At 45.1% G+C, this 16,557-nt stretch overlaps 6 protein-coding genes across 6 annotated transcripts; 3 read left to right on the forward strand and 3 right to left on the reverse strand.

Moving 5' to 3' along the window:
• Positions 1-878: 878 nt before the first annotated feature.
• Positions 879-2,273, reverse strand: L203_105922 (uncharacterized protein; the record flags this gene model as incomplete). The annotated part of the gene is made up of 5 exons (XM_066215283.1): positions 879-1,525; positions 1,583-1,627; positions 1,678-1,878; positions 1,926-2,091; positions 2,151-2,273. 5 exons carry the CDS (start codon positions 2,271-2,273, stop codon positions 879-881), a joined length of 1,182 nt encoding a protein of 393 aa, XP_066071380.1.
• A 222-nt stretch (positions 2,274-2,495) lies between these two features.
• L203_105923 (uncharacterized protein) lies at positions 2,496-3,118 on the forward strand (the record flags this gene model as incomplete). Its single annotated transcript, XM_066215284.1, has 3 exons — positions 2,496-2,522; positions 2,725-2,769; positions 2,981-3,118. 3 exons carry the CDS (start codon positions 2,496-2,498, stop codon positions 3,116-3,118), a joined length of 210 nt encoding a protein of 69 aa, XP_066071381.1.
• A 262-nt stretch (positions 3,119-3,380) lies between these two features.
• On the reverse strand, positions 3,381-8,487 carry L203_105924 (uncharacterized protein; the record flags this gene model as incomplete). Its single annotated transcript, XM_066215285.1, has 11 exons — positions 3,381-3,898; positions 3,951-4,034; positions 4,080-4,299; positions 4,347-4,774; positions 4,829-5,237; positions 5,303-5,476; positions 5,534-6,241; positions 6,287-7,490; positions 7,534-7,672; positions 7,736-8,141; positions 8,185-8,487. 11 exons carry the CDS (start codon positions 8,485-8,487, stop codon positions 3,381-3,383), a joined length of 4,593 nt encoding a protein of 1,530 aa, XP_066071382.1.
• Positions 8,488-8,628: 141 nt separating this feature from the next.
• Positions 8,629-11,819, forward strand: L203_105925 (uncharacterized protein; the record flags this gene model as incomplete). The annotated part of the gene is made up of 6 exons (XM_066215286.1): positions 8,629-10,777; positions 10,828-11,150; positions 11,197-11,234; positions 11,289-11,483; positions 11,543-11,677; positions 11,741-11,819. 6 exons carry the CDS (start codon positions 8,629-8,631, stop codon positions 11,817-11,819), a joined length of 2,919 nt encoding a protein of 972 aa, XP_066071383.1.
• Positions 11,820-12,914: 1,095 nt separating this feature from the next.
• L203_105926 (uncharacterized protein) lies at positions 12,915-13,719 on the forward strand (the record flags this gene model as incomplete). The annotated part of the gene is made up of 4 exons (XM_066215287.1): positions 12,915-12,988; positions 13,074-13,144; positions 13,199-13,406; positions 13,458-13,719. The coding sequence occupies 4 exons, from the start codon at positions 12,915-12,917 to the stop codon at positions 13,717-13,719; spliced, it is 615 nt and encodes a 204-aa protein (XP_066071384.1).
• Positions 13,720-13,800: 81 nt separating this feature from the next.
• Positions 13,801-16,415, reverse strand: L203_105927 (uncharacterized protein; the record flags this gene model as incomplete). Its single annotated transcript, XM_066215288.1, has 2 exons — positions 13,801-15,275; positions 15,329-16,415. The coding sequence occupies 2 exons, from the start codon at positions 16,413-16,415 to the stop codon at positions 13,801-13,803; spliced, it is 2,562 nt and encodes an 853-aa protein (XP_066071385.1).
• Between the last annotated feature and the right edge of the window lie 142 nt (positions 16,416-16,557).

The raw sequence follows: 16,557 nt of genomic DNA on the forward strand, positions 1-16,557 counted from the left end.
ATTGCTGAGTGTATTCTGTTGAGCCGGAGGCCTTGACACTTGGTTGAATGATGGCAAAGTTGACAACTGTAAAGTGTTGGAGCATTTGATCAAAAGTCAGTTTAGAGAGTGCGTAAAAGTAAATCTAGATAAGACAACATGTTTTTATCTGCAAGCTTCTGAAGTAAAACACCACACTGTTTGATATGCCTATGCCAACCGCTAAAATGGTCAGAGATTTCGTGTTATATAATGGTAAGTTCCAGTTGTACAATAACTTATACAATCTTTGGCCAACACTCATAACTTGGACTTAAAACATATTGACCCAATCGTCCCCATTGTTCTGAATTGAGGAGATTCAGATCTTTGGCCATCTGTTGTATGGAATGAATTGACACTCTTCTTAATCATTTTTAAGAAATAATTCTTAAAGTTATTTATACTTATGAGTCAAGTCATAGTGATGACAATTTCAAAAGTTTAGTTAGCTTTATAAGAAAAAAATATAAGAGGTGAGGCAACTGTGAATAGTCATATGCGTAAACTAACAGACCTATACATTAGAAAGCGGCCTCTAAATTCGTTAAGATTATACTGGTTCCTTTTGAATTTCGATAGGTGTAGAAAGTTTTTGCTATCTATGTCTAGAAATATAGTCAATTCATGCTTGAGCCTCATGTTATTCAAAATGAGTCGCTAAAACAGGCATTTCGGTTAGACCTAGAGTCGCGCAATACGTACAGCTTATAAACTTTAGTTATTGTGAGTCGGCAAACTTCAATATGAGCTTGAGTTGATGATTTTGAGAGCAAAGTGAACATAGCTATTTCTGTTTCAATATGAAGCTTTCAGTGAAGTTTGTTATAGACTTTATGTCGGGATAGTGACTTGCTGAATTATCTATCGCTCTGAGTATTGGTTGGGCACTCCCAACTCCAATCCATTACTCCGTTCTCATCAAATAAACTTATCAATTCTTCTTCTAAAGCGTTCTTTTCAATTGCTCCTTCGTTATCATCCTCAACTTTCAAATTGACCTCCCTCCATCTCTTCGCAGTATCGTGCACTTGTTCCAGATCTGTACATCCAACCACGATAGGAACTCGCTCGCCGTTTGTCTGAAACAGTGGACGGTAGCCATAGGAGAGAGCCACATCTTGTAAAGTGGTACTTTTAGATTTGCAAAATTGAGCGGCTTTCCGAGTTGCTTCAAACAGTGTGGGGATCTGTCGAGCTGGATGCCAAGATGGACCGCCATGAGAAGTCAGAATGCCCATAGCAAGTGGAGAAGCACTCATGACTCTGCCCACTCTGGCAACCTCTATCAACGCTTGTAAAAATCCTTTTTCCAAAGTGCTGTTTTGTAGAGTATGATGCCCATAGGTTTGGACAACATCAAGAGGTTTGTTGGTAGTATGCAGAGTGAGAAGAGCCAGCCGAAGCAAAACAGGCAGTGGGTACCCTGCTATGCCGACAAGAGTGACCTTGGCTTGGGATTGGAGTTGACGAAGGGTGGCTATTCCTTCAAGGATCTTGGACTCTTCTGCGATTGGGACAGGGGGTTGAGAAAGTACTTTTTGAAGATGCATGACGGATTTACCAGAATAAGATGGAAGTGGAAGAGCGTACTCCACATCATGTAAATCTGGCCGCATCAGTGCTCACTGGTCCATCCTATACGCAATACATACTCACATACGACATCAAGGTAGTCGGTGCCCAGCCTCTGTAAACTACGATTCACGCTCGCTTTCAAAACCTCTGGTTCCCAGATGTGATCCTTGGGGTTGGGCCCATATTTTCCAACCTTGGTGATAAGGTAGTATTGGTCTCTTTGGTATTCCAGAGCACGCAAGACATTACCAAGGATGATCTCAGACGGATGGTACCATGGGGCTAAATATGTTAGACTTACAAGTCCATTCAATATGTCCAGAGCTCACATGTGTCAAAAGCATTGATGCCATACCTCAAAGCTAGCCTTACTACCCTCAGAGGCATATCAGATTTGACATTATCGTCATCAGCATAGATGCCATAGCCGAATGTCGAACATCCAAGAATGAGTGGTGGAAAAGCGACACCCGTAGTGAGCGTCTTCTCGAGAGTCTATATCACATTTACCTGTTGTCAGTTCTTACAAGTTACACCTTATAGACATTTAATACTTTTGGAAGCAATTCGTTATTTGACGGCTTATCGACTGCTTCATCTGGGACTGAATGAATGTCAAAAGGTGCAATTGCTGGCTCAGGTTGAAATGGGTGATAGGGCGGGAGATGGGTTAACATATTTTTACTAAGATTTCTAGTTGCTGCTTAAGTGGTCTTGGACTTGTCATAGATTAAATGCCAACATTTGTTAACTTTTAGAATGAACCATCTTTATCATAATGCCGTTGTCGGACCAGCCATCCGCAGAACGTGGCAAGGCGGAATCAAATTATTTAGGTCATAAACTTTTAACCATGAAACTTTACATTTTCATTTTGTTTGTATTTCTACTTTGATATAATGCCAATTTTCAACTCTTTCGACTTGGTAAGTCTTTGTAACCCTTTATCCCAGCTGCCCATGTCTTTTTCGGATGAGACTCCTATACATTACTGTCATCCTTATTCGTACTCCTTTTATCGAGGACTCGTGGCGACCAATATTCTGCAATCCTGATCAACTTTTAATCCTCTATATATTCGTTGTAGCTCACCGTAAGTTGTGGCGTTGACAAGTTTGAAAGTTGTAGGTAACATCTTCAAATCCGATCTGGACCCTTTGCTCTTTCCATAAAGTGAGTCTTTTTCTTTTGTATCACCGTATTTTGCACATATGCCATGAAGTACCCTACGATGAACAAAACTTTACAAGCTCAACAGTCCTATTATATGCTGAGGACACCACTCTTCTTCTATTTGCTGAGGGTTTTTCTTCTCTATGTGATGTCCAAGTGCCATCATCACACATGTTGTCAAAGTGGGAATAACACTGACTTTGCATTGTAGTATGGGACAGTGATTTGTTTAGTCTCTTCGAATGGGTTTGCAATGAGTCGTATCGTGGTCAAGACGCTGATCGTCTCTCCTATAATAATTGGCCATTCAGTATTCCATATATTGATGCTTATGCATGTCTCATCTTGATTTGTGTATACTTGCAAAGATGCTACATAAGAGACAGTCTTTACTCGCTAAGCCCATTAATTTGCCCGTTAGAGTTAAAAGTGAATAAAATAAAAAGTTCAAAAAGATACCAAAAGACACTCTGCCTAGAGAACAAACGGGTGAATCCCAAGAATCCAACATAAAGTGCAAAAGTCATTGACATGAGGGCAGCTTATATCTTGTGATGATGGAAGGATTGTCATTACAGAATGATGATTGATGTAGATAGAACGAGATGCGTCTATCTGGAACTTCGCTGAGCATGAAAAGACTCTGGTTGGGGAAATTGCGGTCCACTCGGCGTTTTATTACCGTGTATCGGCGGCGAGGGGAATTTGAGGAATTGTACGTGGCTGTCCTCGCTCACAAAAAGTACTTGTGGTCTGGCAAACCTATGAAGCAACGACGACCCCGGTGGAGGCATTCCATATCCTACCAGAGGCGGCCGCGGCCGAGCTCCAGATGGTCCTGGGAAATAGCCTCCGCGTGCTTGCGGGTGCGGTGGCGCATAACCGGAACTGGGCTGGTATCCGGGATATCCTGGATGAGCCGGCGAGTGACCGTATGGAGTTCCAGAAGTAGGAGGAACGGCCATGCGATTTGGAGGAAGTATAGGGGCATTGACGCGTGAAGGAGGAGTGTCGGCAAAGAGACACTGAATATTGCTACCAGGTATTATCTGAACGAGATGACCCGTCTCGACATGATGGACTTCGATGAAGGTTGGTTCAAATGCTATAACGTATGGATATTGTAGGGCTATGGTAACTCGTTTCAGCTCTGAGTCTCATGACTATTATAGGGACCTCACCAAAAGATGATGGCAAGCCTTCCCAGACGATAGCCCATTTGGGTCTTGATCTCCATCCATTTTTGTTTACGTAGAATGCAAATTCTGTCCCTTGTGAGTTTTGGCCGCCTCCTTCGTTCAAACACTCACCATCATAACACAACAGGAAGTCCTCCTCAATTCTATAGATTGCGATAGGCCTCACATTATCTCTCTTTAGCACAAAATCCAAGCTACCATCGGATGGATCCAATAAACCTTGCATATCAAGAGTTTCGAGATCAACAATCTCAAAACCTTTCGTGCAACCAACGCAAAGCTTGGTCTTGAGGAAATGGACTGAAGACGATTCTGTCGGTATGTAGAACTCCTAGATAACTATTAGCATCATCAATAGTATACAAGAGGAAGTCACACCTTGAACAATTTTAGCGCGTCATCTCTGCCATTGAGTCTCCTCATGAAGCCTCCTTGCGTCTTCTTTCGACTCTGACTGATGTCCATAGGCTCCATAACTTTGATAGTGCTGCTTAGAGTACTGCTCTTGACGATGGCTACCAATGTTTTGCCTAGACAGACTCCACTTTTAATGAAGCTCGTATGTGAACTGATTCGTTTACCGCGTTTTAACGCGGCATTGGGGTCTGATGGATCGAGACAGTCAAGAGGGAAAGTCGTCACGCATCGTTCATGCAGAACAATCAAAACTTGAAATTCTTCTATAACGTCAACCTGTGTTACATCGATAAGGTTGATAACTTTGACTGGTTCACGCAGCTTTTCGTCTCGAAGATTTGCGAAGTAGACCCCCTCATCTGTACCGAAAATCATTCTATTTCCTTGATCTATTTCTCATCGTTATATCCTGTTCTCTGTTGAGGAGCAAAACCAAAACATACCATAAGGACTCGAACAATTGACTTTTCTTATGCCACCGAGTACTCCTTCTGTGATAGTCTCACTAATAAAAACACAGCTCTTTTCTTTTAGCACTGCTTGTTGCTTATCGATATTTTCTAGCCATTTCTTTCTCCCAATATACGTGTCCACCCATAGTTGCATTGAATAACCTTTTTTACCCAGATGTACAATGGTTAAGGAGAATCCATGTTTAGATTCGGGTTTGGGTGGTGCAGTCACCGAATTGGAGTTGGAATTGTTTGTATTAGTAGAATTGTGTGACGATGAATGGATGGAAGATTTCCCTCCCGATTGGCGAACTACGAGCCGAGCGCGGCTATGAGAGAGTTTGCCAGAATTAAATTGCTCATCGGGCGCCGCTATCACAAGCAACTCCAGAGGAATGGGCTACACAATATCAGCTCCTACTCTACTTCCCATGTTTATCAAAAAAGCGATATAGAAAGACCTACACGTCGATACACTTTGTATTGCTCGTTTTTGTTAACCCATTTAGGTTTGACCAACAAAAATGCGTGATCAAACAGGAAACCAAGCAAATCAGCAATCTCTTCTCTGCTTCCCCCCCGTCGCTTAAGTGGCCCTTTGTGTACGAGTTGCCGGTTTTTGTCGCGAAGTCTTAGATCCTGAAGCAGGTGTTAAAAAGTTCTACGATTTGACAATCAACACGAATGAAGACATACAATAGTTTCGTTTGGTCTGAAAACCAACTGCTGCTCAATCTGCGCTAATTCGAAGATGTTTTCACTCTTTCCACTTTCTATGTTGACCTTGCCCAAAAAACCTCTAATCATCTTGATTACTTCAGGTAAATCCTTTTTGTCTTGATGGTTATCAGGTGTGTATTTTAGCACTGCTTCAAGTAGAAGTGGGTATCGGCCAAGACGTGTGGTGGGCTTTGTAAGGTAACCGTTAAGTTCTAGTTTACGAGATTCCGGTTTTCTTTCTGTCTCATCAACAAATTTTTGGAAAACAAGGTTGTTGCCTTTTTCTTTCTCGAACTCGTATTTTCCAAACAACTGATGAGCGCCATATGCGACAAATGGCTCAAAAAGCGGAACACGCTCTAGGAAGAGATCTCCTATTCTGCTCACTACCGGTTCCTTCTTTTGTCTTTTTGTTAATCTCTCTGCCAGAGGATGATTGACAGCCAACACGTCATGCACATTCCAAAACACCTGTCTCACAAAATCATCTCGGCGTTTTGGGTCTATGATCTCCGTTGTGCGAAGCGGCTTGACCCATTGGTCTCGAAGGTATTCCAAATCACGGACAAAATCACGCTCGGTGTAGATTACCTCGTTGATGGCTTCTTGCCTCTTCTTCTCTCTGTCGTCTACCGAATCAAGAATCTCTTGAGATACAGAATGGATCCAGAGCGTACCAGTCTCCTAAGACTTTGTGAGCTTGTTCTTGCTTGTTGGTGTTAACCTCACCTTGACATCTTTTAGACTCTCCCTTGACAATTTTCTATTTAAGCCACCTTCAGGCTTTACTCCCAATCTCTTCATTTGCTCCAGTCTTCTAGGACAGTTGATACTGTAACATAGTGAATCTCGTGAACAAGTTGGACTGTAACAATCAGTCAAAAGTGTGAAGACTCCGACGGGTAGAGTATTTTCATCTTCTTCCACAAAATCCTCAAAACCTATGGTATCGGTATCAATGTCAGTAGATAGCTGTGGATGCGAGGTGGTAATGGATGTGGAAGGTGAAAGGGAAGAAGCATGAGTGAGGGATGTGCTGGATGTGGCTGGTGTTGGCATGAATGATGTTTGGCTTATACTGCTCTGCAATGATACAGTATCTGGTAAGGGCCTCGCTGCTGTCAATGCTCTCATTCCCCCTCCTAGCCCAGATGCAGGAATGCGTTTTTCACTTATCTGCCTCACCAACTCTGAGGGTGATGCCGCTGCATTGTCCACCCAAGGCGTCGCCAATCTTTCTCTGAATTGATAAATTTCCCCAGCATTATCTCTTAATCTGTGATCATACGTCACATCATGAAAGAATTTCTGTCCATCCATTGCTCGACCCAAAAACAATGCAAGATTCCTATCACTCGTTTTGATGAGTTCGCAAATCACCGACACTGCCGTTTTACCGTCAAAAGCATCTTTATAGCTGATACCGTCTTTTGTAAACTCTCCTAGAGGAAGGACTTGCTTGAATGCTCCAGAAACCAGAGAAAGCAGGGCTGGGTAGATTGGAGGAAGAGAAGAAAGCAAATTGAGTGTGGGCGCAGGGAGGTGGCTGTGACTGTGACGAGAATGGGTAGCATGTCGAGAGAGGTGGGAATCTCGATGTGGAATGGCAGCTACCACAGGCGAACTCAGTCCTCCGCTCATACGCGATCCAATCGAACTAGCTCTGATAGTTCCATCTTTGCTGGATGCAGAGCTGGAAGAGAAAGATGTAGATCTCACTTGATGACGGCCGTTGGAATGAGGTTGCGAGGCAGGTGCTGCGCCTGGAGGTAGAGCATAAGATTGGCCGTAGCCTTGAGCGTGGCCGTAGCTGGCTTGATTGTTTTCCAGAGCCAAAGGTAGAGAAATAGTCGACCCTTCCATTGACCGGCGGCTTGCGTGCCCATGGACATTTTCCTCCCGGAGAAAATGAGACCCAATAGGAGACATGGGTCTAGCCCAGTAAGCGGCGGCGTTTTAGCAAATCGAAAACTCACGCGATTCGCCCACCTTCACCCGCATTCCCAACACTCCCGAAACTGACCACACTCGAGTCCGAAGTCATGCGTCGATGTATACTTGCTCTGGCCATGCCAGAAGCTGATCCATGCCGGTGTGCAGCCGTGTTCTGACGGGCTGTCAGATATCAGTATACGCGCTTACTCGACAGCAGTCGCAACTGCTGTATTTAACACTCACCCAGCTCCGGATCGCTCCCACCCGTCCCGCGTCCATTGTCAGGCAACGTCTCGACAGACAACGAAAGCTGGGCAATCTGCGGCATATCACTAGAGCCCCTGGCCTCATCTGCAACGCGTTTTGAATGCGACGGCGAGCTGGTAGGCTTGTGGAAAGATGTTATAGAATTACTTGTTGGCATGCGTGAGTTATTGCCCAAACCTGACCCGCCCGCCATTGCTGGATATGACGGTTGGGCCGGCGGCGATGTCCGAAGCGGGAATATAACGCCGCCATTCGACGCCCCCGATGTAGCGCGCGGTTTCGGCGTTGGAAAAGTGGCGGTCGGATGGTGGACGGGAGAACTTTCTAGATTGGACGGGTGCGGAGTCGGCGAGAGGCCCCTGCGCTGCGATGCCTCGGCAAGCTATAAAAGGTCAGCGCGTGTCTCCTCTCCCAAAAAAGCCCACCTGTCCTGCGCCATAGCCCGTCTCTACTGAATATACGTGCTGCGGTCTTGGATATGGGATAGCGGACGGCGCAGGAGGTGGATAGGACGGCTGCGCGGGATTGAGATACCGCTGGGATTGTGGCGGCGGCGCGTAGTGATAGGCTGGGCGCATCTGCGGGTGGTGTCCGCCCGCCGGTCTCCCAAAAATGCTCTCAAACGCTTGATTCCGGACATTGGGATTCTCCGCAGGGGTGTAGGCGGCGGACGCCGAATTCTGCGGCGGCTTGTTCTTTTCGTGGAGCCGTGGTCCGAGCGGAGGCATCCTACAGCGGTTGATTGGACTGGCTAAAAAGGAGAAAGAAAGAGAAAGATGGGCAAGAGAGATGCGCCAGTGTTTACGTAATGGTTGTGGCGGACTTTTCGCGATTTGTCAATCGCATCTTTTCTTAAAAACCGCCACATCATGTCCCATAGTATACGGCGAGACTCGTGGCGGCCGTCGCGGCTGCATGATCCATCGCGCGCGTTAACACGCGCGAGTCCAGACTATTCAGGAAGAGGCCGAACACAACAGTTGGAGGAGGAGGGTCCTCCCTCCAAGAAGAAAAAGGCTCAGCACCTACCAACGAGAGCGCGGATGAGTCCCGACTATGGCACAGAAATACCCTTATCAGGTACGAGGCGGAGCTGGAGGTCGTCGCCCTCCCGCTCACCGTCGCCAGCGGCGTTGTCCGTCGTTGGACATGACTGGGATCGGGACACGGCGAGTGCCAGGCAGCACAAGTGGGATATGCCGCCGAGCCAACCACGGGCAGAGCGAGCTCGTGGGTTGGAACGGGATACGCTCCGAGGAGCGCCGCCGTTGGGTCCGGCAGCAAATCGGGAGGGGCTCGTGCAAGGTGGTAATGGCTGGCATCATCATCGAGAAAATGACAAGGCGTATGGGAGATCGCCACCAGTTTACGCTGCGGGAGGAAGTACTGGGCAGAATCATACACAGAAAAGAGGTAGAGAGCCTCCGCTCGGCCCTTCAGCCACGAGAGGGCAGAACCACGGAGGGAACTACCATACACGAAGCGAAAGAGAGAGAGAGTCTAGCCATAGAAGCAAATATGAGCATGACCAAGAGTATCCGCCCAGAGGATCGCGAGAGCGCGAGTATGGAAGGGAACGTGGGTACGAAAAGGAGCGCGAGAATGACCGAGAGCGTGAATATGATAGAGATCGAGGCCGTCGTTTTTGGAGACGAGATGAATCTAGGGATAATGAAGAGAGGGACAGGTGGAATAGAGAGACAAGGGAATCAAAAACAGCAAGAGATTCAAGGCATCGCTACGACTCTAGAGATGTACGACATTCCAGGAGAAGGAACAATAGGGACGATAGCCCCGCCAGTCACGATGATTACCCTACACCAAAACGTAGGCCGAGTAAGTTTGCATTTCTGCAAACTAGAAGAGAATCGCAATCATTTCCTGTACCATCTCCTCCTGATGACAAGTTCACCTCTGTCGATCCTTCGTATGTATCTCTGCCCGCTGCAGAACCCATCTCCCCGGATTATCACCCGCAAAATCTGCCATTTGCAGAGTACATTCCTCAAAACCCATATCTCAAGTCTCCTACACCTGAACCTCAACCCCTGCATCATCCTCACTTTCAACCCTCCGACACGAATGAACCAGCACTATCGCACGAGCCTGTACAACAAGAACTTGTTAGGGGCGAGCCTGTCAGAATTTCTTTCAGAGGCGTTAATCCGGCTGGTTCTGGCTCCGGAATATCAATCAAGAGAATGGCTCTGTTTGATGATGACGAAAGTGATGGTGCCAAAGTTTTTGAGGCAAAACAACCCTCTCGCCAAAACTGCTCCCCAAATCGGTCTCACTCACCTAGACCACAACAAGGCAAGATAGAGAACAAAAGCCTTCCTCATCCAGACACGCTAATTCAACGTCTCACTCAAGCATCGACAAAATACACCAAGCTACACTCTTACCTTCCCTCTCCTCTTCGTGCTGCATTCGATTCATATTGCACTCTTACAATTGCCATTCCTCTCGACTTGTTTTTGAAAGAATATCTTGAGAGAGAAGTGACGCATGACGAGGTTGAGTTGGTGCAGAGGGTTGAGAGAGGCAAAAGAGAGTGGGAAAAAGAGGAAGAAAAGGGAAAAATGTATTTGGAGCAAGTGAGAAAGGGAAGAATGGCAATGGACGATGCCGAGACCAAGAACAGTACGCAAGAATCAACGCCGGCTTATGATCAGCTGGCCGAGATCGAACGACATCCCGGGCTGCAATCTCAAACCCAGCCGCCCCCAAGTGCACCACCACATGCTGCGCCCACATCCGAAACACCAAACGCGCCTCCTACCTATGCGACGCCTGCTCCAACGTCTTTCTACACCAAGATATCGCACGTTGGCGAAGGCACTTATGGTAAAGTCTATAAAGCGACTTCTCCCTCTGGTGTACCTTTTGCCTTGAAGCGGATTCGGATGGAAGGAGAAAAAGATGGATTTCCTGTGACAGCTATGCGCGAAATCAAGCTGTTGCAAAGTTTGAGACATAAGAATGTTCTCAAATTGGTCGAGATGGTAGTCGAAAAAGGTTACTACTTTTTTCATATAACCAATGCAAAGAGCTAACAACAAGTTCAGGGTCAGTGTATATGGTACTTGAATACATGGAACACGACCTTACAGGGCTCCTCTCCCACCCTCATCTCAAGTTCACTCCAGCTCACGTCAAGTCCCTCTCACACCAAATGCTTTCCGGCCTAGAATACCTCCACACACACTCCATTTTGCATCGGGACATGAAGGGATCTAACATTCTCGTCAACTCCAAGGGTGAGTTGAAGCTTGCTGATTTCGGATTGGCGAGGGTGTACGAGAAAGGAAACGATCGATGTGGAGAAGGATGGAAGGCGAGAAAGGAAAATGGCAAGAGGTTGAGCAGAAAAGAGGATTATACAAACCGGGTTATAACGCTTTGGTATAGAAGTCCAGAGCTTCTGATGGGGGGAGACTGTGTATGGCGCCGAGGTTGATATGTGGTCAGCAGGGTAAGTAAAGTTGTTTCTGGAATACCGTATACTCTAGTTTACTATTTTAATCAGCTGCATCATCTTGGAACTTTGCACTACCAAGCCTATATTCCAGGGTAACGATGAAATACACCAACTTGAAGTGATATACTCCATTATGGGAACTCCAAGGGAAAGCGACTGGCCTAGGGTGAAAGAGTTGCCGTGGTATGATTTGGTAAAGCCAAAAGAAGTTATCCCGTCAAAGTTTAGAAGTGCTTTTACAAAGTGTGCTACTGCCATTTTATAATAGAACAAAAGAACAAGTTGACTGACAAACGGGATAGATGGTTGAGTACTGCGGCACTTGATCTAGTTGAGGGTCTACTATTTTTCGATCCCAAGAAGAGACTGCTTGCAGACGCTGCATTGCGGACACCATACTTTACTGATGAAGAGCCGCCAATGGAAAAACCTACGCAGTACGTCATGCTACCATTACTTGGTTATCAACACAGTTGCATCCAGCTAACAGCTTTTTATAGGCTAGCGGACATTGGAGAGCATCATGAAATGAGTGCAAAAGCAGAAAGAAGACGGAAAAGGTTAGAGGGAAGTCAGTAACTTTGACACAGCACGAGTCAACGAAAGAATATATTTGCATCGAACATTGCATTTCATGTATCATTCAGCATTATCACACAATCCTTTACTTCAAGTCAAACCATCACTTCACTAACAAACTAGGGTCCTTTTGCCCAATGGTCAGGCATAATGGGCAAGCAGATTGCTGAGCAGACCACATTTTGTATATTTTCAAATGTATGTTGGTTTTACAACTCTATAAATTCTGCTCAACATATTGATCTAAAACTTGCGAGACTAAAGATGCTTTGCACAATACTCTATTCACGCTGTTGTTCTTTTGTTATCATATGATACGACTCCAAAATAAAGTCTATTTATCAAGCTTAACAGGGCTAATTGTTTCTGTAACAAAAAGGTGTATAGGAACTGATGATAGATGAAAGCCGCTCAAGATGATTTCAAAACTACCATTTCAGAAATCATACATCATTTGTACATGAATGTCTTTTGAGCTCATCCAGGACAACGTCGGAAAATGGTCTGCAGACTATTAGACTTGATATAAATGTCCAACATCTCAAGGGACATGTAATGTTTCCAAAATAATAAGCTCCTCTTTCATCAATTTGTTACAGTAACTGCATTAATCTGTTGAAAGAGTTATAATTCGTTGAGTATCCCTGTTTCAAGCAGTTAAGTCAATCATCATAATATACCTTTTCTTGTGGATTCACATGAGACGATAGTGTTGATAGACCAGATTGCTTCAACTAGAAATCAAAAGTACTAAAACCATGTACAAGGCAAATCCAGCAGGGTTGCACCCTTCTCTTCAGACTCTACCCCCCTTGTCACAGGCAATCTCACCTTTATATGACTATCCTTTCACATCAGTGCTACGGCAACTCTTGAAGAAAAACTTCATCTCAACCCTTTTAGTTACCATTGGCATCTGTTGCATATGGTAATGCGTCCAATATCATGTTCAAATCTCGCAAATCATGCCTCAATACTCTCCCAGCTAAGCACTTCCGGCTTTTAATCCGTCTTCTCGTTTTTCTATTCTTTGTCCTCACTGCCCTTTTCCTAATCCTGCCCGCCGTATCGGGTAACAAAGTAAAATACTACTGGATGGTCGCCGAGTATAGAGGAAATGTGGGAACTTGGAATTTAGGTGGAATGGGAGTTTGCGAGCACGGGACTGAGTGAGTTCGACATTCAAAAAGCCCCATTGAAACAAGGATAAAGATGAGCATTGAGATAGCTGACCACTTTCTCCATCTCCAACAGATGTGGTTCTGCGGGCCAGAACCCACCTCACTACGGTACGATCCGCCATCTTCTGTATTTCCATTTAGCTGGTATATTGCCCTGTTCTCGCGGAATTTACACAGTTCCAACTGACATCTTTTCAGCGGCCACAATATTCGCCTTGATTGCTGCCTTCTCTTCTGTCCTTTTTCACTTTCCTGCAGCTCCCTTCACCAAGCGTTATGGCACGCTGGTTCCTCTCTTTGCGCCTATGTTCCCATGTATCGTAATGATAAGCGACATCTCGGTGAAACACAAGTTGGAATTATTGGGTGACGTGAGAAGCGTTGAGGGAGGAGGGGTATTTTGGCTGTTCGTCTGTTTTGCAATATCTGAAAGGACCAATCTCACCCAAATACATAGAGGGATAGTCTCTTTTCCATTTTCGGTCGTATGGTTTCTCCTTATTGAATACAATGCTCATGTTAAGCGATTACAAGAAGGAGAAGATGAGCTTGTTGCTGAAGACTCCGACGAAAAAGACGCTACTTCAAAAAAGACAACCAAGGCCTACAGCCATTGGTGGCCATGGGCTAGTGACCACACTGAGGTCCTAGATAAGACGAAAGATGTTGAGATGGCGGGAAAAAGGCAGGCAAGAAAAAAGAATGCCAGAAATGGATAAACATGTGTAAGCAGATAAGTCAAGGTTAGAAAAAAGAGAGGTATTACATACATGGCCTCCATTCAAAGATATGATTAGATATCATGACAACAGTTTTTCCTCATCTTCTTCCCATCCCATCTCAATTTCCTCATCTTCTCTTATGGTTTCAACTTCATTCTCATCTGACAACACCGTTTCATTTCTATCTGAGAGTAAAGTTTCTCTCCAGTGACTCTCCATCGCCTTCTCTTTCATCTTGATACTAAGCTGTTCGACAAGATCTAGTTTTCTGATAATGCCTTCACGTTTGGCGCGAGCCCAAAATGGATCGTTTGCAGATACGAGGGGGTCTCCTTTGTTCCAAGCTAATAAAACAAGTTTTTCAGTAAATGCCAGCGGCGTTAAATGGGGGGAAAGAAGGGTCGATAGCATTTGCTCCCACCAAACGCCTTCTACCTCTCTTCCCTTCATTTCACTCCTCTCAGTCACGAAGTTCTCCCATCTAGCCCAACCTTCTCCAAAACCTGTTCCATCCTCTCGCGTGAGCAGTAGATATATTATTTCAAACATTAATGCAGACGGAATTCTCCATGAACCTTTTGGAAAGAGAGAGCAGGCAGATGAGATGAGGGTGAATCGTGACGACGGCGAGATGCTTGAACGGGCAAGAGGTCGGAGAAAGGCAAGCCATAATTCGCATTCTCTCGCTAATTTTTGTCCAAACAACTCCTCCTCACTAGCTCGTTCAAGAATATAAAGTCCTGCTTCAAATTCCTTCTCATTCAATTTCTGTAAATTACCTCTTAAGAGTAGGCCGTTCATCACCTGTGTCCATCTCTGTATGCTCTGTTTAGGCTCGGAAGAACAAGTTGTATTGGATAGAATGGTATCTACGGTTTGCTTGACGGGAAGACCTACATTGAGCTGCAAAGAAAGTAAAGGTCCTAATGTTGATATGTTTATAGGAGTCTTGGTTTGAGCGACAAATTCGAGGATTTTAGCACAATATATAAAGGGTGTCTGATCTGACCATGCTTTTGCAAACACAGCAAGTCTTTTGACAAAAGTAGAAACACTTTCGGTATAGTCATGTTCTTTTTTCTCTTCTTGTCCAAGATTTGACGTATCATGCGGGAAAACTTTGAAAACGCGCATTGCGCCCTTCAGATCCCCTCTTGCCATGAAAATGTCCACAAATGCGGCCCTTGTCTTTGGTCCAGTTCTTCCTAGATGCCCTGCCGACGCAGCACCATACAGATTGACAACCTCCGTCTTGAGGCGAGGCTCATTTCTACCAAGTATATCAAGCATCTTGATGCGACGAGCAAAAACAAGATCTTCTGTATGCAGCCCTTCTTCCGTGATGCGACGCCAGTACTTGTCCGCCCATTGTCTTGCCATTTGTCTCACTTCTAACGTCGCATCTGGCCTGGCAGAAATATAGGTGAGAGATAGCATGGCGAGAGATAGAAACTTGTGATCAGGACGAAGACCACGCGCAGGGAAGTGGACTTCTACTAAAGACACGATACATTGAGCGTTCAGACGGTACTCAAAGGCTTTTACAAAAGTTGCTGCAACCTTCTCAGCTTTGTTTCCTTGTAGATAAAGAGATGATTAGGCTTACCCCACACTGCGACAGGAAGGGGTATATACGTCAGGGGGTGCGAATGAGCCACCCAGTCATCTAAATCTCGAACTCTCAAGAAAGCATTTTCCCCAACACTGGCATTTAACACTCTGTGATAAAGCTTTTCTAGTTTTGAAGAAGACTTTGAGTGCCCGTACAAGTTTATGCGACGCATAAAGGCATTTGGATGGTACGCTTGCAGAGCAAGTATAAAGTTGTTGACATTGATACGGAATTGTTCGTATAGGTTCGAGCCAGATGGAGAGGTTAGGCGAGACAAAACACGTTTGATCGCGGTGAAATCAAACTTTGAAGAAGGTCTCAGGTCTGTATTGGCATCCAACATACCAAAAAAAGCGGTTTCGTCACATTGATCGAGAAGAGTGAGAGCAGCAATGTTGATGATTATCAATGTCCGCAATCCTTCGCCTTCTAAGCGTGCCGCTAAGCGCTTCTCTCTATCCCAAGAGCTCAGGTTCTTTTCATCTTTTCCTTGTAGCCGTCTCATGATAGCTTTAGTTTTATTGTATGCATTGGCCACATCTGCAGGGCGACCAGAGGATAGCAGGCGGAGCGATAAAACATAAAGCCCGTGGATATGATCTCTAGCAGCAGATTCAGTTGCCATGTTTATAAAGAACCCGTAAGCTTCAGGAGTCTTCACAGCCATTCTGGACATGTTTGGAGCGGTCTTCGAGTGGAGAACTGATGCAATAAACTTGGATATAGATTTGAAATAGCAAGACTCGAGACGAAATGTGGCCCCCAGATCATAGAGTTGACTCCATGCCCTGATAGCATTGTCCAGGTCGAGAGCGGAGAGGGCAGACGATAGTTGTGCCAGCGTCCCATCAACGGGGTAATCGGGAGGCGGCCGAAGGTTTATGACATGCTCGCCATCCACTTGAACATTTCTTTTTGCCAAATATCTTGCCTTGGGAGGACTTTGGTTTCGAGATGCTACAAGGACCCGAGTAATATGGATCCATCTTGTAGATGATCTTGATATGACTAAATGTTGCTGTAGTTTGAAAGAAGTTTTTAGGGTTGGCTTCAAAGTAGCTTTTTGAATGACAGAGTTCATTCAAAATGTTTTCAAAAGTTATTTTGTGTTTTAATTGATTATACCTGGAAGATGAAATATCAAAATCAAAAGGTTGTGGTGGAGGCAATTTACGTAATCAACAGCGCGAGTGCTTTTCTACAAAACAAACATTTGTTTTTAT

This window comes from Cryptococcus depauperatus, chromosome 8 (assembly GCF_001720195.1).
Source record: "Cryptococcus depauperatus CBS 7841 chromosome 8, complete sequence".
NCBI lineage: Eukaryota > Fungi > Basidiomycota > Tremellomycetes > Tremellales > Cryptococcaceae > Cryptococcus > Cryptococcus depauperatus.